Source organism: Spermophilus citellus (genome assembly GCF_964194105.1).
Source record: "Spermophilus citellus genome assembly, chromosome: 1".
Lineage (NCBI taxonomy): Eukaryota > Metazoa > Chordata > Mammalia > Rodentia > Sciuridae > Spermophilus > Spermophilus citellus.
Genome location: NC_138182.1, coordinates 115322757 through 115345145, shown reverse-complemented (window position 1 = coordinate 115345145; position 22389 = coordinate 115322757). Strand labels below are relative to the sequence as shown.

The 22389-nt window shown below is 45.3% G+C and overlaps 2 protein-coding genes across 2 annotated transcripts; both read right to left on the bottom strand.

The window, feature by feature from the left end:
- Positions 1-666: 666 nt before the first annotated feature.
- LOC308652184 (olfactory receptor 5V1-like) lies at positions 667-1620 on the bottom strand (the record flags this gene model as incomplete). Its single annotated transcript, XM_081299944.1, has 1 exon — positions 667-1620. The coding sequence occupies one exon, from the start codon at positions 1618-1620 to the stop codon at positions 667-669; it is 954 nt and encodes a 317-aa protein (XP_081156070.1).
- Positions 1621-9705: 8085 nt separating this feature from the next.
- LOC308652178 (olfactory receptor 5V1-like) lies at positions 9706-10659 on the bottom strand (the record flags this gene model as incomplete). Its single annotated transcript, XM_081299936.1, has 1 exon — positions 9706-10659. One exon carries the CDS (start codon positions 10657-10659, stop codon positions 9706-9708), a length of 954 nt encoding a protein of 317 aa, XP_081156062.1.
- Positions 10660-22389: the final 11730 nt, after the last annotated feature.

Sequence of the window (22389 nt, the reverse complement as noted above, 5' to 3'; positions counted from 1 at the left end):
GTCACCAGGGAGGGAGAGAGTGGTAGATGAGTGCTCAGGGCTTGGAGCCTCAACACACAGGCCAGGTATTCCTGTCCCCAAGACCTGCTGCAGCGCATGATGAGCATGGCCAGTAACACAGCGCGCATTTCAAACTCGTCACGCAAGTCCGTGTCAAGAGATCCCACCACAGGACAGCGCAGGGCGACGAGGAGAGGGCTGTGTAAGGATGCAGCTCAGTTAACACATGTGTGTGCACCTTAACTTCCCTTAGAACCTCCTAAGTGTTCATGCCACAGCTTGTCCATTTTCAGCTAAAAATACAGAAATGAGGAGTTTAAATGGAAGATCTACAGAGAGACGGTTGGATGTTGATTAAAAAAGGAAATAAGACAGATGACATAGTCTAGCTCTGTTAGGGCTCAGACAGGCTGGATATGGGATGGGCATAGGAAAGGTAGCAATGGATACAAGTTAGCAGACAGTCCGTTAGAACGTCAAAGAATTCTAATTTTGGATGACAAATTTTAATTCCTAATAAAGAATGAGATACATAAATATGTACAGCTAAAGGTGCACCTACATGTATGTCTATGAATTTCTGTGTGTACAGAACTTTACCCCGAATCTTGAGAGAAAACCGTTTTCCATGACTTCACTCTGGGCAGAGCACGGAGTCACTCTGTTCTAATGCTCTGCTTGCTGTGAACGTGCTCCTCCACACAGGACCCTTGTGAGTGCTCCCTTGACCTTCGAGTTTCTCAGGCTGTAGATGAGGGGGTTCAGCATCGGGGTGATCACCCCATAGAGCATAGAGATGAGTCTGTCTCTGGCAGGGGAATGTTGGCTGGAAGAGGGGCGGATGTAGGTGAAGATGGTTGTGCCGTAGAAGAGGCAGACTACCAGGAGGTGGGACGCACAGGTGGAGAAGGCTCTGCGCTTGCCTTCTGCTGACTGGATCCTGAGGATGGTGCAGATGATGTACACGTAAGAGACCAGGGTGGTCAGGAAGGCACCGATTCCCAGTGTGCCTCCTACCACTAAAACAAGCATCTCTGCCACGTACGTGGAGGAGCAGGAGAGGGCCACAATCTGTGGGATGTCACAGTAGTACTGGTTGACCAGGTTGGACTTGCAGAAAGACAGGCGGAAGGTGGACACAGTGTGCAGGAGAGAGTTGAGGAACCCAGCTGCCCAGGTCCCACACACCAGCTGGACACAGCGCACCTTGGTCATGATGAGGGCATAACGCAGAGGAAAGCATATGGCCACGTAGCGGTCATAAGCCATGACGGCCAGCAGGAAGACTTCACTCCCAGCTAGGGCCACCAGGAAATAGAGCTGCACTGCACACCCGAGGAAAGAAATGCTGTTCTCCCCGCTCAAGAGGTTGTGCAGCATCTTGGGGACAGTGGCTGATGGGCAGAAGATGTCCAGGAGGGACAAATTTGCCAGAAGGTAATACATGGGAGTGTGCAGCTTTCTCTCCGTGCAAAGGGCCAAGAGAATGGCCCCGTTTCCCGCCAAGGTGATCTGGTAGATGATGGCAAAGACCATGAAGAGAGGGTAGCGCACCTCGGGGAGGTCAGAGAGCCCCATGAGCACAAACTGCGTCACTGTGCTGAGGTTGCCCACGTCCATCTGCTCCCTGCACAGGGCCTTCCTGGAGGGAAGGAAGCCAACAAGCCGGGTTATGTCTAGAGAGCAGGGAGCCCGGGGCTGGGGAGCTCTGGGAAGCAGTGGGCATGTGGTGGACATGACCTGTCAGCCCTACTGACCAGGAGGTGTAGCTATTTGAACAGGAGGTGCAGCTATTTAAACACCTGTTGGACACAGCTGTACTCTTGCCATTTCTTGAAATAGTCCTGCTAGGTTCCTTTTCCAGAGGACGCTGCCTGAGCACCTGGGGACTCTGGTGCCAGCCTTCACCACCCTGAAGTCGCAGTGGAGCGAGCTCTGAGCAGGGCTCTGTCTTCTGCTGGGACACTTGCCTCGTGCTGCCCTGGGTGGTACTATCCTTGGTACTAGATTCCTTAGAAGGTCCTGGACATTCATATTACCTGTTATAGGTATCTATGTCTCATATATTATCATTCTGATTAGGGGTGCAATCATTGATACGTGCACTTAAATCAGAATCAGCAGACATATGGAGAAACATGAGCTGAAGAAGTGGATTGCACTAGAAGTACCCAGATCTGGAAGAAGTCAGCAGGAGCATCCCCACACAACTTCCAGAGCAGCCTCCCGGGTCAGCATAGCCCTGCCCGGCCCACAGAAGCCCAGTCACCGCCTCTTTACAGGAAGCTTCGTTCAATGCCACAAGTAAGCCCTGTGGATTTTTTCCCTCTAACAGTACATGCATGCAATGGAAAATTCAAAGATAAAACTGGTCAGAAAATAAAATCCAAAAGTTACTTTCTCTGGTCCTCATATGATCTATTTAGCCGGGTGGCAGCTGGGAATGCTTTCTTTCTCAGAGAACATGGGTGTTACCACTTAGACACAAGGATACGTTTCCTACCTGGCAAGAAATGCTTTTCAGTCTGCTTTTCTATTTCCTGAAAGACTTGGGTAAGAATTGCAAGAGTTCTATTTTTCCCTCCTCAAGTAACACCAGGTTTGTTAACACTGTTCTTTGGGGAAAAAAAAAAAAACAGTTTTTAGTGATCTCTTCAAATCAAAACCTAGGGAAGAAAATTGTTATAAGTCATGGATTGGCAGTGACTGTTCTTCATCTGAGGAGGGATGTGTAATGAGGGAGAGAATGGTTCAGGGAAAAGCTACCTGTCATCTCAACTCTTAGGTTTGGAATGCTCTCAATTCCACCAAGTTTAAAACTCCTGTCTGCATCTTTATGTATGAATATCTTTAAAATGTACTTGTATGTTGAGAGCCATCCATGGGCTGAGTGTGGATTGTGTTGCACGTCACAGCCAGTGAGGGGATGGGTCTGGCACTGGAATGTCCCATGGCCCCCCACAGGGATAGACTGCCTGGTGCAGGTGAACTTCCCCCTCAGCTCTGCCAAAGGTCCCACATAGCACTGGAGATGGGGTGACCTGCTGTAGCCGCACAGCCCCTCTGAGATGGGTGTGACCGGCCAAGATGCCAATCAACCTGCGGACTGCAAGACCTAAGGAAGCAAGACTCCACCCTGAAACCTTATCCCTGCCTTTGATGTGCCCCATCAGTCAACATGGGAGCCATTCCTAACTGTCTGGCTCCAGCTCCTGTGTGGACTGGACCTATCAGGGACTCCCCTGGTGAATCTGTCTTTCTGATCTTGTCTTTTGTTCTTCACTAATTATTCTAGGCTTTAATTTCTCAGGTGGCTTATATCCTCCTTGGCAGGAAGAACCCCCAAACGAGGCTCTGATGGCCTGGCCATATTAGTACATTTAAGTGAATAAATAAGGCACTTTTCTAACCCGGGGAGCAGTAACTTGAGAAAGTGAACACTAACTTCCAAGATAGTTACTAATTTTCTTTTTACATTTGCAAATTTGACTTAAAAAAAAACAACAACACTATGAGGAATGAGTATCATTCAGACTGATAACACGCTCCGTTCCTTCCTCAAAGCTACATAATCAACAATTATCCTCCAAAAACTATTGCATTTTCATTAAATTTTGCACTTGATTGTTTAAAACTCAATAAAATTTCCTGATTTGACATGTGGAACGTAGAATTTGCTCATGTGGTGAGGGAACTTGTGTTTGGAGTAGCAATCTCCTTCTACTAAACTTAATTAAATCCTGTTTAATCAGCCATCTAATTAGAAAAATAAGAGTCATATTTTTTCAGTGTTTTGCTGAGGAAGAAGTTCCAGAACCTTCCTTGTCAATGTGAGGAATCAGGAGTTGATGGACTAGAGATTAAGAAGAGTGCTCATGAAATGCAGCCTTATAGGTGCTCTAGGTGGCCGCCTGATCACACACACCATGGGAACCCACATGGGGGCTGGCGGGCATCATCTCCTTGGGAAATCACCCAGATGTCCCACCCTCCAGTGTTTGACTTACCCCTCTGCATATGGCCCAAGGCACGTACACCACACAGGAAGCTTTTCTCTTCACAAAAGAGTTATTTCAAGTTTCCACTAGCTAGAGAACAAGAGAAGAAAATCATGAAGCACAAATAGCCCACATATAACCTAAACTTCATGCAATTAAAATGACTTATTTTACCATATGCATATCAAGGCAATATGACATTTAAGTATTCTTTTGTAGGAGGTTATATTACCCATAAAAATACTCAACCAGGAGGCCAGATGATCTGGACAGCACATCACATCAGGAAAGAAAAGCAAACTCATGGATTGCATTTGGACACAGTCAGGAATTTAGCCTGGTTTATATTGCACCCCTTTTCCCCTAGGAAAAATGACAGTAACGATAATGACCCTAGGGGGAATACTCTTCTCTTGCACATGATCCAAATTGAAACCAACTAACAGAAACTCATAGATAATCAATCTCAGGAAGTTTAAAAATGAGTCTAAATCCTGTGAGTGCCATCTTTGATTCTAATGATGGTCCTGGGTGAGGTAAAGCAAGACATTTCCTGCTAATGCACTTGTCATCAAGAGCAAAGAGTGTAGTTGTCAAGGTGTCTGTATTCATAGCAATCATCCCTCCAAAGTAGGATTATATCATCAGATACTGACACACGTGCAGCTCCATGGCAAACTCCACACGTTGTCCATGCACCACTCCACGTCTCCTCTGTGAAGCTGTGTGCCACCCACACGACACCTGCGTGTGCAGGGTCAGACCCGTGAGTGTTAGTGCACCCCGTTCCAATGGTGACCCCAACTTGATTTCCTAGTTGGGTATTGATTGAGCAATAGAAGAATCTTTGTCTGAAAGTCAGATAGATGGCAGACAGATGGATGACCGAAGGACAGATGGATGATAGGTAGAGAGCGTTTGCAATGACTGAATGTGGTGAGGGCAACAAGTAAATGTTAACCCATTTCACTGTTTCAATAACTCATTTCAGACTCAACAGGACCAAGTCAGACACAAACATCAAAAGGAACAGAAATACAAGTCCCCACGGCTTCTGTCTGCTCTATGGGGAGGGAGCCACGGATGCGCGGACACAGCTTCTACCTGAAGCAGCCTGATTCCCATCAAAATGGGGTGCGCAGCATGGACGCCACATGTGTGCGTCGGCCTGGGAACCCTCCTGGACTGGACATCAGGACACTCCCTCTCTCTTCAGGTCTCACACTGGGATCTCTTGGTACCTCTTTCTCTCACAAGCCAGGGTTGTGACAAGAGTCTCCCAAGCTGCCGTGGACATTCCAGTACAGTTATTCCAGCTTTTCAGAAGGGATGTTCTTGTAGAAGAGGGTGGTTCTGCCGCTCCTGAGTGGAATGGTCTGTGGTTCCCCCTGGGTGCCTCTGCTCTCCGCAGGCCAGATGGCCAGATGGTCTTCCTGAACGGAAAGAAGGTTCTACTGCAAAGTCCCTCCCGTGTCAGCTGGCTTTCCTCGGCCGTCAAATGCTGGCGGTCAATCAGCTTAACGAGAGAAAGGCTTTGTTTTGGCTCCTGGTGTAGGAGCTTTCCCCAATGGTCATTTGTCCCTGTGGCTTCAGGGCCTGTGGTGAGGTACATCATGGCAGGGCTTGAGGTGGTGGAATCTGCTCACTCCTAGCATCTGGGAAGCATGGGGATGCAGGAAGGGACAGGGCCAGCATCTTCAGGGCATGTCCAGGGTGGTGACCCTGCTTCCACTGGCCCTCCTCCACTACCCAAGCAGGCCACACTGCAGCCCAGGCTCTTACCATGCAGGCCCTGGGACAATCCAGGTCCAGTCTGAGCGCCGACCTTTACTTCACTGCTCTTGACGTTTGTGTTCAGGTGTGTCCATGTTCCTACACAGCCCTTTCCTGTAGTGGGTGCATGTGTATTTAAAATTGCTGTGCCTCCTCTTGACAGGAGCCTTCTGTCGGGACAGAAAGACGCTGTCTCCAGAGCCGGTTGTAATTCAAAGTCTGTGGTGTCCAAGGCACAGGATCACCCTGCTGCCCTGACCACTAGGGCATCCTCTCCTTCCACCTCTATAATGGTGCCGTACAGAGCTCAGGTCTCAATACGTCCATCTGTCTGCTCACGGTCAGTTTCCCCAGGCCTGCTCCAGGTAATTAAGCAAAGTGGACACTTGTCCTTTCTCCACCATGTTCTCCTGCAATGACCACATCCTTCTACTCCTCAGTATTTATTGCCTGTCGATTTTTTAGTGATCTGCTTTGGTCTTTTCCTCTTTCTCTTTTGCATATCTATTTAAGGTTTATTCTGTTTTCCTGACAATGTTCAGTTATCCACAAGTGTGTTTAAATATATCTCACTTATTGTCCTTAGAACGGTTACTTTTGGCTGTTTGTCGAACCCCCCCCCCCCGGCTTTTTCTGATTACTTGCAGGGAATTGCTGTGTTCTGGGTTATTTTGCTTGATTCCAGTTTTGGGCTGGTGTAAGGGCCACACAGTCACAGCTTCTGACCTCGAGGCCGGTGTCTGCTTCTTACTCTTTCATCACTTCTGGTGTGTTTGAATCACAATCAGCATTAATTTTTATTCATATACTTGAAATTATTTAATGATAATAATAATTCATGGTAGTTATAGTATTAGATATAACGCATTTATTATTTTGAATAAAACATGGAATAATTAGATCAAGCTAAAGTATCTATCATGTCAAATATTTAACCTTTGGAAGGGGACATTTAAAGAAATATTGGAAGACATAAAATTCAAATTTTAGCAATACTCACCACACTTTCCAATTGATCTCAACAAAAAAATTGAACTTTTTCCTCAAACTAACTCCAGCTTTGTGTTATTCCTCCTGTTTTGTTATTTTTGCCCATAATTTCCTTGGCTTCTCAAGGTTTTTGTGGTTTTATATAAAATTTAATCTATAAAAATGACATTAGAAATTTTTAGGGATTACATTGTATCTGCAGATTTTTTAATATGGTAATTTTAACAATATTAATTCTTCCTTTAATTCACAGAACATTTTAATTATGTAATCCTGAACTCCTTCTCTGTCATTCCTTCTGCTGTGCTGGCCATGGGTTCAAATCACGTGGCATCTTGATTTGTTTGGGGCACTCTTTTCCCTTGTCTTTTCATGTTGCTGTGTGTCTTCCCTTCTAGCTCTGTGGATCTTAGATGTTACTCTTTTACCCTATAGGCTTATCCCCTGTAGGGATACCTCTCCTTTGAGGTGAAGGACAGTGTTATCAGATCCCAATATAAACAATATACACCCTAAAAACTGATGCTTGCCATTAAGACACTTACAGTTTGGTCACAATGTCCAGAAATGGTGAATTCAATTGTTATCTATAATATACTCAGTAGATTTGTAAAAGGGTTTACAGTTTCTGATGGTGGACAAAGAACCAGGGGCGAGGAGTAGGATGATATGCTGAGGAGGTAGGGGGTGAGGAGATAGAGTTGTTGTATCTTAGGAAGTGTGAAAGAAAAATCTAAAGAGGAAGGTTAGTAGCAGAAGAAGGGAGAGGAAGTAAATTTGGGTAGACAAGTAAGTGGGAAGACAGAAGAGTACATAAAACAAACACACATTCATATTAAGAAAAATAAAAATGTTAAGATAGTAGAAACTGATGGGAAAAAAGAAATAAAGAGTATACTACACAGGTGTAATATGCTAGTCAGAAGTCCCAGTCTGCGGTATTCTAATTCATGCAAAGCACTTGGTTTCACATATGTTGGGGATGTGAGGGTGGGAGAATAGAGAGGGAGAGGAAAAAAAATCTTGAAGGAAGACACAGGGATTGTTTGGTGGAGATCAGTATCTTTCCTGCTTCCCTTCTCATCCAATAGGGGAGGGTCGTCTGTTGTTAACTGGTATCTCCACCCTCTGAATGGTGAAGAAACTGAGTAGAAACTGGGTCCCTGGCCAGCCAGAGTTCCAAACTGGGAGTTGCCCCTACTGAAGATGGTGATGAAGGTGACCCAAGATGGAGGCGCCTGCTTTCAGCAGTGGGCTGTCGGGTTATGTGGGGGGAGCCATGATGGCATTGGACGACGAGTTCAGAAATGACTCTGTGGTGTGAAGTGTGTGGCTGTTGGCTGACTTCAGAGCCTGTGGGAAGTTCTTGGGAGCAGGCCACTACGTGTAGGGGACTATCTCTGCTGCTGCAGAGTTCCAAGTTGGTGTGATGGGGCAGCCCCACGTTGGTAGATGGGGGTCCACACAGGAGTGGTGGCCAGATTCCTGCATGTGAGAAGCTGCCAGGGGAGTGGCATCAGTGATTTCTGCTCGGGTGAGTGGCTGAGAGTTCTGTGCGGGTGCTGATGGTCCCACTTGGTTGCCCAGTAGTCCTGTGTGGGCCAGTAATTGGGAGACCTACTCTGATGTGGAGGCCTAGAGCCCTGTATGGGCATGGTGGCCGTGTTTCCCGTCAGGGAGCAGGAATATTGCTTGCAGAGAAGCAGTATTCTTACTACTTGAGACCTAAGTCAGGGAGCGACACAGAATGCTGCCTCCCTTCGGCCCACCATCTTGGATCTCGCCCCATATTAATTCTTCCAAGCAAAGAACACAGGATACTTTGCAATGCATTTTTTTATTGTTAAATTTTATTTTGGGTTGACACATCACAATCGTACACCAGAACTTCAGGGAGACACTTTATTTCCAAACCATAACAAGTAGTCTACTTTTCTCTTTTGTCGAATTTCCATAGTCATTCATAAGAGTCATGCTGCTAATTTACTTTTCTGAGAAGAGGCTGATTGGGACATAATTGGGATGCTCAGAATTGGAACAAGTATTTTAAAAAATAAATAATTGCAGACCCAAAGTGGTGTAATTAATATAAGTAGTAGTCTGGAAAGAAAGCTGTCCTGTTTCTACAGATGACAGAAGGACAGAATGAAGCAGAAATGACAGCTCTCTAGTCACAGTCCATGAAAATGCTGAGACTCGGGGATGGGGAAAGCATGATGACAAAGTCACACAGGCGCACATGGTGGAAGAGTGTGGCAGATGATGACCAGGAAGCAGAGAAAGAGAGAGAGAGAGAGAGAGAGAGAGAGAGAGAGAGAGAGAGAGAGACTCCTCTTACCAGACAAAAATATATACCCCAAAGCCACGGCCCCAGTGCCCCACATCCTCCAGCCACACCCACCTGTGTCAGTTACCACTCAATTAATCCCATCAGGTGATTGATTCACTGAGGTGGTTAGGGCTCTCACAATCCAATCATTTCCCCTCTGAACCCTCTCGCATGGTCTCCCACATGAGCTTTTGGTAGACAGCTCACATCCAAACCGTAACAGGGAGAATGGCAGGGTGAGCAGGTGAACGGCCAAGGGGAATGGGTGGAAGGAAGACACATAGATGGATGGTTAGGACAGATTCAGACTCAGGAGCAGGTGGAGGCTGAGGTATGAGTACATGCACGGTGGGCAAGGGTCCAGGTGAACTTAGGATAGACCAGCTTTCGTCCTGTCCACCCAGGATCAACAGTCCTCCTTTCCCCTCCAAGACGTTCACTATTGGATGCCAAATGTTAGGGTCCCAAAGTTTTGAGATGGAGATACACATAAATGGATAGGTCAGCTGAAGTTACATGTGGGTGCACAGACAGGGACTGTAGACGTTGAGGGGCAACTATTCTATGACTCCTTCCCATGACTTCACTCTGGGCAGAGCATGGAGTCGCTCTGTTCTAATGCTCTGCTTGCTGTGAACGTGCTCCTCCACACAGGACCCTCGTGAGTGCTCCCTTGACCTCTGTGTTTCTCAGGCTGTAGATGAGGGGGTTCAGCATTGGGGTGATCACCCCATAGAGCATAGAGATGAGTCTGTCTCTGGAGAGGGAGTCTTGGCTGGAGGAGCGGCGCATGTAGGTGAAGATGGCTGTGCCGTAGAAGAGGCAGACCACCAGGAGGTGGGACGCACAGGTGGAGAAGGCTCTGCGCTTGCCTTCTGCTGACTGGATCCTGAGGATGGTGCAGATGATGTACACGTAAGAGACCAGGGTGGTCAGGAAGGCGCTGGTCCCAAAGATGCCTCCTATCACTAAGGCAAGCATCTCTGCCATGTATGTGGAGGAGCAGGAGAGGGCCACAATCTGTGGGATGTCACAGTAGTACTGGTTGACCAGGTTGGACTTGCAGAAAGACAGGCGGAAGGTGGACACAGTGTGCAGGAGAGAGTTGAGGAACCCAGCTGCCCAGGTCCCACACACCAGCTGGACACAGCGCACCTTGGTCATGATGAGGGCATAACGCAGAGGAAAGCATATGGCCACGTAGCGGTCATAAGCCATGACGGCCAGCAGGAAGACTTCGGTCCCCATCAGGGCCACCAGGAAATAGAGCTGCACTGCACACCCGAGGAAAGAAATGCTGTTCTCCCCGCTCAAGAGGTTGTGCAGCATCTTGGGGACGGTGGTCGATGAGCAGAAGATGTCCAGGAGGGACAAATTTGCCAGAAGGTAATACATGGGAGTGTGCAGCTTTCTCTCCATTCCAAGGGCCAAGAGAATGGCCCCGTTTCCCACCAAAGTGATCTGGTAGATGATGGCAAAGACCACAAAGAGAGGGTAGCGCACCTCGGGGAGGTCAGAGAGCCCCATGAGCACAAACTGCGTCACTGTGCTGAGGTTGCCCACGTCCATCTGCTCCCTGCACAGGGCCTTCCTGGAGGGAAGGAAGCCAACAAGCCGGGTTATGTCTAGAGAGCAGGGAGCCCGGGGCTGGGGAGCTCTGGGAAGCAGTGGGCATGTGGTGGACATGACCTGTCAGCCCTACTGACCAGGAGGTGCAGCTATTTGAACCCCTGTTGGACACATGTCCTTTACATTACTTACAATATTTCTTAAAATATTCACCCTTGGTTCCTTACCAAGAGGAAATCTTCTGAATAGATGGAGAAATTTAAAATCTACCTTCTCCATCAAACATTTGTGGGGTTTCCGCTGTTCTGGGGATTGTAGAATTCAGTGGAAATCCACCTTTCCTTTGACACCTGCTTTGTTCTGCTTTTTATTATTTCCAAGTGTTTATTTTTATAGTTTGTCTCAATACTAAGACCTTGACATAGAAGCTGTGCTTTGTTCCTAGGTGTGTGCACTTCCGTAGACACTAGGAATTAGCACTTGAAAGGATGGAGAGAGTGTGGGGTGATAAGTGGTGCACACCCTGCTCTGACAGGCTCTTCCCATTCTGAAGAAATCAAAGGAAGGATGCTTCTTCATCTACAAGTCATCATTACTCAAACATAAACATAATTCAATAAAATTAAACTCACCCTGAAGACATAAACTGACTTGTTTGAAAGTGTCTGTCTGTCCCCATTCAGGAAATTATATTTTATGTATATATATATATATATGTGTGTGTGTGTGTGTGTGTGTGTGTGTGTGTGTGTGTAAACACATATATACTCACATTGTTTACACGTACCTTTTGAATGTAAAACTTGCATACTTAGCCACATGCTTAATATATTTAGGGAAATAAGGTGGTTTAAATTACATATGCTAGAACATGTTAGTTTTATTTATTCTTATTTAATTTTCTAGTTTCACTAGTGTGTCTCATCAGAGTTCACATAATTGCAATTCTTAAAACTATTTACAACATGACTTTAAATGAAGGTCTACGTATTTACACTTGTGTGGGGTTTTTCTATCCCTTTGAAAACTGGTTGTTTTTATTGTTTTCTTTGTTTTTTAAATTAATTAATTAATTTTTAATATTTTTAGTTGTAGATGAACACGATACCTTTATTTTATTTATTTATTTTTATGTGGTGCTGAGGATTGAACCCAGTGCTTCACATGTGCTAGGCAAGCACTTTACTGCTGAGCTACAACCCCAGCCCCTTTCATTTATTTTTTAACACACACATTTGACTAGAAATTCAGAAAAGACCGCTAGAACACAAAGTGCAGAAGTCCTTGTCTGTAACCCCCCTTCTTTCTGCATTGCCTGATAAGACGATTGATGACTTCTTTGCTCAGGTAAAATGCATAATTAAGGCAACTCATACACAGTGATTTATTTATACAAACGGAATGAAACTACCTCCTCACCCTTTCTCCCTGCAGGATTTAAACAGGAATCATGGATCCTACTTAACACATCAGTCCTCCCTCCTCATAGAGCATCCACAGTGAACCATACATACATAGCACTCTCCATGATGAGCTCTCTGTCTCGTGGAACATACTGAAGAACATTGCTGTGATAACCATAAAGTCCTTGTGTATCATTATGCAGCTTTGAAAAAAAAAAGAATTCCACTAAATGAAAGAAAATGTTAAAACAGGAAACACCTACTGGCTAGGGTTGTGGCTCAGAGGGTGAGTGCTTGCCTAGCACGTGGGAGGCACTGGGGCCCACCCTCAGCACCACATAAAATAAATAAATAAAATAAAGGTATTTGTGTCCAAATACAACTAAAAATATGTATTCGAAAAAGAGACCATCTACTGTGACAAGTCTAAAATTCTCCAATGTCCATGACTCTATAGAGATAATGTAGTTTCAGCTGGCCCACCTTTTTATATGTAACACTTTGAAAACAAAATAGAAACATAAATTAAATGAAGTACTTTTTTATTTCAAGAAAATCAGTGTCTTCAGAGAGTAAATATTCATTTTGTATTAAATACTTGTTTTTCTTTATATACACACTGAACAATTTGACTGGTTTTAAAACTCAGGGTTATGAGACATGAGTCTATAATATCTTCATAACCATGAACCAACTTTCAGTTACACACTCAGCTTGTCCTCGCAAAGATAATAAATCTCCTTAAATTTTGTACTTGAATGTTTAAAATGTGTTTAAGCTCATGATATAGAGTTCAGATTTTTTCCTGTGAGGATCTTCCTACTAAATTAAACATAGTTCAATCCTAGGCATTTGCCATCTGATCAGAAGCACAACTTACAGGTTGCTAATAATAATGGCTGGGGATGAAGCTCAGCGAACTTTCCCACTTACCTGAGGATTCCAGAGCCCTGCACACAGAATCAGGTTCGTCCTCAGGACGGGCATGCCATGTGTGGTCTGTGGTCACTTGGTGAAGCAGGGGCAGGCGAGAGTGTGAAGGACACAGGCAGAGATGGGCTTGTTGGAGTCAGAGCCAGGGGCGTGGTGGCTGTCAGGGAGAGGACGTGCAGCCAGGGTCAGTCCACCAGGAGCTACCCAGAAGCCTGTCACCTTAGCAGTTCTCAGCCTGCCCTTGGGCACATGCGGTCAGAGCACCGTGAACCATACATACAGCTATTCTCTTCAGCATGGGGTTACTTTTGTTTTCCAATTTATATAGAAAAGAAAAGCATTGACTAAGCACAAACAACCACTGACAGATGCTAAGGTAATTTAAAACATATAATTTTTAGTATAATGATATCAGAAAACATTACATTTAAACTTTCTTTAGCAAAGAAGAATTTTCTTTAAAGCTTTATTGCCAAGCAACAAGTTATATAGCTTCCCTTTTGACGCCGTGGGTTTGTACCCAGAAAAAAATTTAAAAACACTTCTAAAGACTACCTGCCCCCTGGTTGGTGGCATCTCAGTGCCTGTTAACTCTCCTGGTCCCATTTCACAGGGACACACACTCAGGACCTTGGGTCAGAAACAGTATCTAGAGACCTCTGTGCCTTACATGCAAAGGTGGTGGAAATGCACAGTGTGGGCATGTTTTATGAGCTGAGCTGAACTATTTTTACACATGTATTTAGGTACTCTAAATAATTGAAAATGTTCTCTTTGCTTGTTTAATGCTGTTTTAACCGGCTTCTTAAATGTGTGCATTTTCACCCTATATTATCTTCACAAAATCCAACGGCTTACCATTCAACGTCCAGAATTGAACACTCAATTTTCCTGCCTTTCCTGGTCCACAGGTGTCTTCAGCAATACCAAATTTCAGGAATAAAGCCAGGTGACCAGAGAACTAAAAGCACATCAGTTAACCCAAGCCACTCCTCAGCTCTACGTGAGGCTCCTGTTCAAAGTCACACTGTAGTTTATAGTGTCCCCACCTCCCCTATGACGACAGTGCAGACCCAGGTGGGAATACCTGCACAAGTCCCAGTTACTAATGCAGTCGTGGGCACTCACAGCTGAGCAATTTCACATAGGTGTGAAAATGGACCTGAACTGTGGAGCGGTGACGAAGGGTTTGTTTTAATTGCCTAGAGTGAGAGAAAACAAAACTTTCCCCACTGATTGTATGACCAGACAAAAGTGAAGAAGAAATTGATGTTTCCACAATAGTTTGCTGTAATCAGAGTAATCATTCCTGTAAAATATCATTTCACTACTAAATTGGTATATATTTCATTCATGTCAGATAGGGTGAACTTTAATACAATCTTATGCACAAACATTCATTTTTATGTTGTTAAGATTATTTACCATAAGCATGGAAAAACTGTTGTTAGAGACAAAGTGGTTGGAATTTCAAATTGATTTAAGCCTGTAATCAATAAATCAATTTTCTTATAGTATACTGATTAGACATTAAAAGAATCCATATGAATAAATTTTGTATCCACATGTATACAGGTAAATGCATAGAAAAATCAATATATTACAGTTAGTAAGTCCAGGTAAAGGAAATATAGGTGTTTGCTGTATCATTTCATTTTTTAATCTAACTTTGAAACTTTTCAAAATACAGTACTATTAAAAAATCAAACACAAACATGAAAATAATACAGGGAAAAATCTGTCTTGCATTCCACCTGCATGACCACGTTCTTAGTAACTAAACTGCTGACTAGTGTGAAAAGAGCCCACTCTGAGCTCTATGCCATGGGTGGGGTGTGTGTGTGTGTGTGTGTGTGTGTGTGTGTAGAGAGAGAGACATATACACATGTATTTTATCCCACATGCTTTCCTTCACTGAAGAGTTAAATCTCAGTTTTAATATTGGTCAGGAACTGGAAAATAATGAACTGTTCTGAATTATAAATTATATTCTGAATAACCTAGCCAAATTCTTAGCAACAGAAGAGGGAGCGGAGGTTGGTGAAGGCCTGTGGAGGGAGGAATCAAAAGTTGTTGAGGGTTTGGGCTTTCTGTCTTGCAAACTGAAGAGTGTTTGCACTTCCCAGTGTGCATAACTCTAGTGATCTTTAGACTTAAAACTGACAAAGACAGAATGTTTTATTTTAGGTGCATTTAATCATAATTCAAAAATTAAATTGAAAACACAATCCACATAGTGGAAAAAAATTGCAAAATACCTGGCTGATAAGGGAGTGGCAATTAAGGTACACGAAATTCTCATAACTTATAACTCAAAATGCCCAGCTAAAAGTAGGCAAAGATCTGGATGGGCGTTTTTCAAAGGAAGGTTTACAAATAGTTAAAAGCACATGAAAAGATGCTGCACTTGATTTACAGAGGACTGCAAATAGAAACCAGGATGAGGTGTCCCTCCACACCCAGGAGAATGGTGAGAATCAAGTGAGATGACAGAAGCTCTGGCAAGATGTGGAGAAACTGGAACCACACCCCGCCTCCCACAGTGACCTCAAATAGCTCCTCCATTTGGGAAAATAATGTAGCAGTTTCTCAAATGATTAAATGTAGAGTTATCATGAAAGAAACTCAAGAAGTCCACTAGTAGTGAGGAATCCCACTCCCAAGAGGAGGGGAAAGAGGTCCACACAAAGACCCATACGGGAGTGTGTACAGCAATGTTATTCACAGTGCTGACGATGGAAAGCAGGCAAGTGTCAGCAGTAGATCAGTGGATAAACGAGTACCCTACACGCACGCAATGGAGTAATGCTTGCAAGCTACACCTCTGATGAGGTATCACGAACCCATTCCTAAGAAAGAAATAATCCCACAAATGGGCTAAGGCCTGGCCAGCCATTTCTGAAATGAGACACTCAAATGGCCGACAGATGCACAAGAAAGAGAAGCTCACCACCACTGACAACGTCGGCTGCAAATCGAATCCCTCACGCAGGGCAAAACTGCTGACACCAGGAGGAAAGAGCTTCCGTGTGCTCAGAGGTGAGCGCTTGCCTAGCACAAGAGAGGCCCTGGGCTCCATCCCCAGCACTGTGAACAAACAGAGAGACCATATGGGTCCTCAAGTGGAAGAAGGAGCCCTTGGGTCCTGTTGGTGAGAAGACACCTTAAGACAGTCGTAATGGAAAACAGCACGGAAGTTCCTCAGGAAGCCTCAGCCAGGAGCACACAAGGTCCAGTAACCCCACTCCTGTGGGAGCCGGAAGGAGCTGAAATCAGTCTGGGAGAGGACGTCTGCCCTCCGCGCTCACCTCAGTGTGTTCACGACAGAGAAAGTACAGATGGACCTCGGCCTCCACCATCCAATGAACACGTGGACCTGAGGTGTAAACACACAGTGGAGAACCTCCAGCCTCAAAAATCCAGAAATCTGTCACGACACCACGGTGACCCTGGAGGACACCATGCTGACCGAGGCAAACCAGGCACAGAAAGGCCAAGCTGTAGATTCTGCTATGTGGAATCCGGAAGCATTAGATCCCAGGAGAAGGTAGGACAGGAGATGGAGGAGGGTGCCATGTGATGTGACATCCAGGCATTTTAGTCAAGGTTTGAAAACACTCAGATGCACAAAACTTAACCACACCATCATGAGACTTGACAAACAAGCCATCCTGTAACTAGTTAACTCCCCAGGAGAGTTTTATGCAAAATGCATTGTATCCAAGAACCAAAATTAGTAGAAGAGAGAAACTATTATTTTCTTCTGAAAATATCTTTAATTTCTGCCTTAGGACAATACTATGAATTCTTGTATACTTCCCTTGCTCATTCTGCTATTCTGGGCTGGTTTGGCTGAATTATAAGAAAAATATTGCTTTGCACTTATACCCGATTCAAAAGGGAAGGACTATTTTAATCATACTTTTATAGAATTGCTAGCATTCTTCATCGACCCTATGCCAACATGCAACAATTATGATTTCTAAAAGAATGGTTGCAATTTGGAAACTGAGTGTGTTCACGATTAATGAACTTTCTGTGATCTGTTTTAAGTTTATTTAGCTTTTGAAACAACCCATGCAGAATAAAGAGAATAAATTAATTTTATAGCCAGACATGAATTGGAAAATTTATTGAATCTCTTGCGATATACAAAACATTTTTAGCACTTCCCTTTATTAAGTGTCACACACAAAGTGTTTCTAAAAATATTAGGAATTTAATGACTCTCAGTGGTATGGCCACGGAATCCTTGCCAGTTAGCAGCTGGAGGAAACTCCGCCTCCTTGGAGGTTGAGACAGGTCTCCAGAGGTCAGCAGAAGCATGACCCTGGCTGTTCTTATTAAAGACCTGGTGTCCCTATACATCATTCAGCAGCAGGGCTGTCCTTGGGATCTGCGCATGAGTCTCACTGAGAAGCAGCTTCTATATTTCACTCCCTGACCTCATCCCTCTCCTTAAATTATGCAAAAGCAATATTTCTGCAAGGGAAGTCAGCTACGTGGTCCTGGTTCACAGGTAAGCTTGTGTCTGTCATTTGTGCACTTCTCTTGGCAAGTAAATGACAGAAATAGCTTGGTAGACTCCAAAATCTAAAGCATACTTAAATGTTTCCATTTCACAGATTCACAGATGTATGTGAGTTCATAGAATAGAGTTTTAGATTTCTGTGTTTATTTTAGGCAACTAGTTCTCTCTCTCTCTCTCTCTCTCTCTCTCTCTCTCTCTCTCTCTCTCTTTCTTTTTTGTATCAGAGATTGAACTCAGGGGTTCTAGGGCCTCTTTTAGTTGCTGAGGCTGACCTTGAACTTGCCATCCTCCTGCCTCACCCTCCAAGCCATTAGCATTACAGGCATGCACCACTGTGCCTGGCAGAGGCAACTCGTTCTTATTGCTCCCTGAAGGCCTTGTATGTGCACTGTCCAGGTCAAGGAGACTAAGCCAAAGTGATTGAAAAATTCCCTTGGAATAGAGCAGCAGGCCCCATGAAGGAAAAATTTCCTGAGCTTGATTCAGAAGGCCAACCAGGAAATCTACATGCAGAAGAAAGTTATGATGCCATTTCATGGAGGTCTAGTCATACAAGCAAAAGTAGTGTTTAAAATGGCAAAAAAAAAAGAGAGAGAGATATTATTCCGAGGTACCTAGTGTGGCTATTATGATGAATGATTTTTATAAAGGCTGGATTTATGAGGCATTAACAGGATAATGCAGGTAATTTATATATCCTGTTGTGATCAAGTGTTAACAGTGGTGGGGAATTAGCAACCCGGTGTATTCTATTGCCCTTATTTTAAAATTAGCAACCCAGTGTATTCTATTGCCCTTATTTTGAACCAAGTAATTTCCAAGTATCACTGCACACATGCAGGGGAGTGGGCACCCTGAACTTTCTGTACTGCGCGGTAGTCAGGAGGCTGTGCAGGTGCACCTTGAAGGGTAGAATGTGAGGTGAGGTTAGCACGGGCAAATGTGAGCATTCACCTGGACCAAAGAGACAGCGGACACTCTGAAGAACCAATAGCATGACAAGACTTCTACTGGCCCCTGCTAGGGTGTCACCTGGTGAAGGACACTGAGAACAGAGTGTGGTTTGCAGCTGCGACCTACGGGGCTGTCGGTATCCACCTCACCCACCCACGTGGGCTTCTGGCTAAGAACATTCTCTGATCGTGGACTCTCTTCACCTGGTAAAAGGAGGCTGATGGAGAAACTGTGTACAATCAAAGCAATTAGCATGAAATATTTGCTAAAACACTAAAAAATCATATCAATATATCGGGGTATGCAAGTCGTTACTTTTAGGCATATAAAGGTAGAAAAATCATAAATGTTTTTCTGATGGCAAATAAGTTACATATAAAGTGTTTTAAAAAGGCAAATGCTAACATTTTTATTAGTATTATCTCTCAATCCTGGATTTTTTAATTGATGAAAATAGAGTCATGCTGTGATCAGATCTTACCAAATAACTAATTTTAGTCTTGAGAAGATAAGGTTTAAACAGATTGTTTATGATTTGAAATGCTTCAGAAGGAGTGCAGGTAATAAATTGAATTTGAGACGGTTCCTTGAGAACAAGCGTAGTTAGCAAAAGCCCTGAAACAGGAGGAGCAAGGTCTGGAGGAGAGCTGCCCCCAGGGGACTAGATTCCTGGCCCAGGACTCCCTGGTGAAGGTGCAGAGGAGGGGTAGGCAAGGGAGCTGGCCACACCTTGGCAACCAGAAGCAGACGTTAGGTGCTGGATCAGACCAGCTCTTCAGGGTGATGGGGTCAAGCCTGGGTTCAAGGACAGTGGAAGTGAAGGGGCTGCACCTCCTACCTGGTCTCCCTCAGATCCACTCACCTCCAGGGGAAGCTCAGATCCACCCCCTGAGCTGGCTATGGAACTGCTTTCCAGAGCAGCCAGCCACTGCTCAGGTGCTCAGGGCATGCTCAAGGCAGAGGGCGACCCAGCAGCTTTTGAGAATGTCTGGGATAACCCCTCAGATAGAGGGAAGGGGGATCCTGATCACGCCCCGCCTCAGGGTGAGGGTTTAGAAAGCCGTTCTACACGACAGAGTAGATGTATCAACAAGTGGAAGGGGCGTGGGACTGGGTTTCATTTTGAATACTTCATGTGCTTGGTTCTCTCATCCTAGGAGGATTAGAAAGAGTAGGGTATCAGTAGATTCAGGGAAGAAAATCCAGGCAGAATTAGAGCATTCACCTGACCTCAATGCCTTACTCCACCCACCTAGGTTGTGTGTCTTCAGCTGTGGCATCCTCCCCTTGGCCTGTGGCTCTGGGGACAGCTCACTAGCAGGCATGGACAACATCACCTCCTTCACCTACTTCCTCCTGGTTGGCGTCTCCAGCTCCCAGGAGCTCCAGGTTTTGCAAGGTCTGCTGTTCCTGGTGATCTATCTGGGAGCCTTGACGGGGAATCTTATCACCGTTGCTCTTATTGTGACAGACACACGCCTTCACACTCCGATGTACTTCTTCATAAGCAATCTGTCCCTCTTAGACCTTGGCAGCATCTCGGTGATTGTTCCCAAATCCATTGTTAATTCCTTGACAGGCCGTCGGACCATCTCACTGCAGGAATGTGCTGCACAGATCTTCTTTTACATACTTTTTGCCACTGTAGAGTTTGCGCTCCTTGTGGTCATGTCCTATGACCGATACATTGCCATCTGCCACTCTCTGCACTACGGGCTGGTGGTCACGCCGCGCATGTGCATTCAGGCCGCGGGTGGCTCCTGGGTCTGCGGGCTCATCTACTCTGCCATCCACACAGGCTCCATGTTCAGGCTTCCCTTTACAAAGACCAACCGGATCCACCAGTATTTCTGTGATATGCCTCAGATTTTGAGGCTCTCATCTCCCGACGTCCAGTTTTCTGAGTTCGTCATCATTGCCGCAAGTATTGGCCTCGTGGTGGTGTGTGTCGTCTTCGTCTTGATGTCATATATCAACATATTCTCAACCGTGCTCAAGATCTGTTCGGCAGAAGCCCGCAGCAAAGCCTTATCCACCTGTGTCCCACAGCTGGCGATTCTCCTCCTGTTTGTGATTTCTGGGTCAGTGGCTGTCTTAGGGCCCGTGGCAATGGAAGGATCCCTTAAAAATCTGCTGACATCCATGTTCTACACCATGGTCCCCCCCTTCACAAACCCCATCCTCTACAGTCTGAGGAACAGGGAGATTAATGCTGCTCTCCGTAGAATGTTCAACAGGCATACCAAGTTCCCAATCAAAGATTTTCTTAGCTAACAACAAATATCAATTTATCACTAGAAAGCAGTCTGACTTATGTTTGATTCTCGTCAGTTGTGTTATATGTTTGCTGTTTACACTTGTGATGGTGAACTACACAGTTAGGTCTTCATTTTCTTGTTCAACGCTATATTGTAAGTGCAGCTTCCTGAAACACTGAGGGCCGAGGCCAGGCCTTGTGAATGCCCACGTGAGCAGGTACACGTGCTTTTCAGAGAACCCTGGGCACCGGGTATTGCCACCCTGGAAGAGCATGTGAGAGGCTGGGTGGGGAACTCCCACCATTCGCCCTCACACTGAGGCTGGAACAGAGATAAGTGATTAGAGCAGGTGACAGTGGCAGGTCGACAGAGTGCCAGAGAAATGGACGGCGATGGTTGATCCAAAAGGGCACACTTGCTAACTCCCAGCTTGGTTTTGGTTTCTGATTGTCAGATAGTTCATATAAAGTCACCCTGATCCTGCTCTGACTGAAGGTAATGGGATGTCTGGCAATCGGTGCCAAGGTGCCTTGTTCTCAGGGTGGAGGAGCATTGGTCAGGATAATAACACAGATCTCCCTGGCCGGAGACTACAGAAGCCAACACCCTCCAGGGCTGGGTAGCTCATCCAGTTAGGACCCGTGTGCACAGGCCAAGATTGCCCAAGGGTGCCTCTAGGTCCTCAGCATGTCACAGACTCTCACTGTGACTGTGAATCTTCTCCAAATCTGGGCTTTGCTCAGACACTTATGGGTAGAATCATACGGTAGGGATTTAGGGGTCTGATACAGAGCTCAGAGGTGGTGCATAGGTGAGAGTCCCCAGAAACGTCTCCTTAAACCCCAGTTAAAACCTGGGACTCAAAGGAGTCAGAGCCATCAGTCTCCTCTCTGAGCCAACCTACGCTCTCCTTGCTTTGTTACTTTCTTTTCTAATAAGCTTTGTTATACTGTTACCAACACTTGTATCTTGGTCAAAATCTTCTCTTGTGAGAAGACAAGCACCCACAACACAAAGCCCTTGCTGGTAACGCAGGGAGACCCCTAAGCAGGGAGGAGATCAACACCGAGACCCTTTCCAGACCCCTGAAGTCGGCTTGCCCCAGGCTCCCAAATCCATATTGCTTTGCTCAATGAAAAACAGGACATAAACCACCCACCCTCAGAGAGATTGTAGTTGAGAAGCTTTTGGTTTCTTCCTGAGCTCTGAATGAAAAGATGCCCTGCTCCTTTCATTCAAACATGTGAGTAATGAGGAAAAAGGATTCAGAACATAGAACAGAGACAGATGAACCCTGGGATTGGAATTAACCTGGAGAGCAGCAGATAAGGAATGCTCGCCCCGCTGGGTGCGCTCTTCTCGTCAGGTGGGACACACAAATCCATGCTCTCCAGATGGATGTAGTTCTACTTTTCTGATGCCCAAGAGCTGAGCCTGCGTCCTGATGACTAAAATGCATATTAAGGACTTTTTGTTTCCAACTGAATCAGCAAGTGTCCTCTTTGTAGTTCAGAAGCATACGGAAAGACTCGGCATATAGGAACCCAGCTCAGTTAACGCAGCCTGGGACCTGACAGCCGGCCCTCCAGGACTGTGTTGACTCAGAACTTATTCTTCAGTGTGGAAGCCACAGCAAGAATGTGGGCCTCAT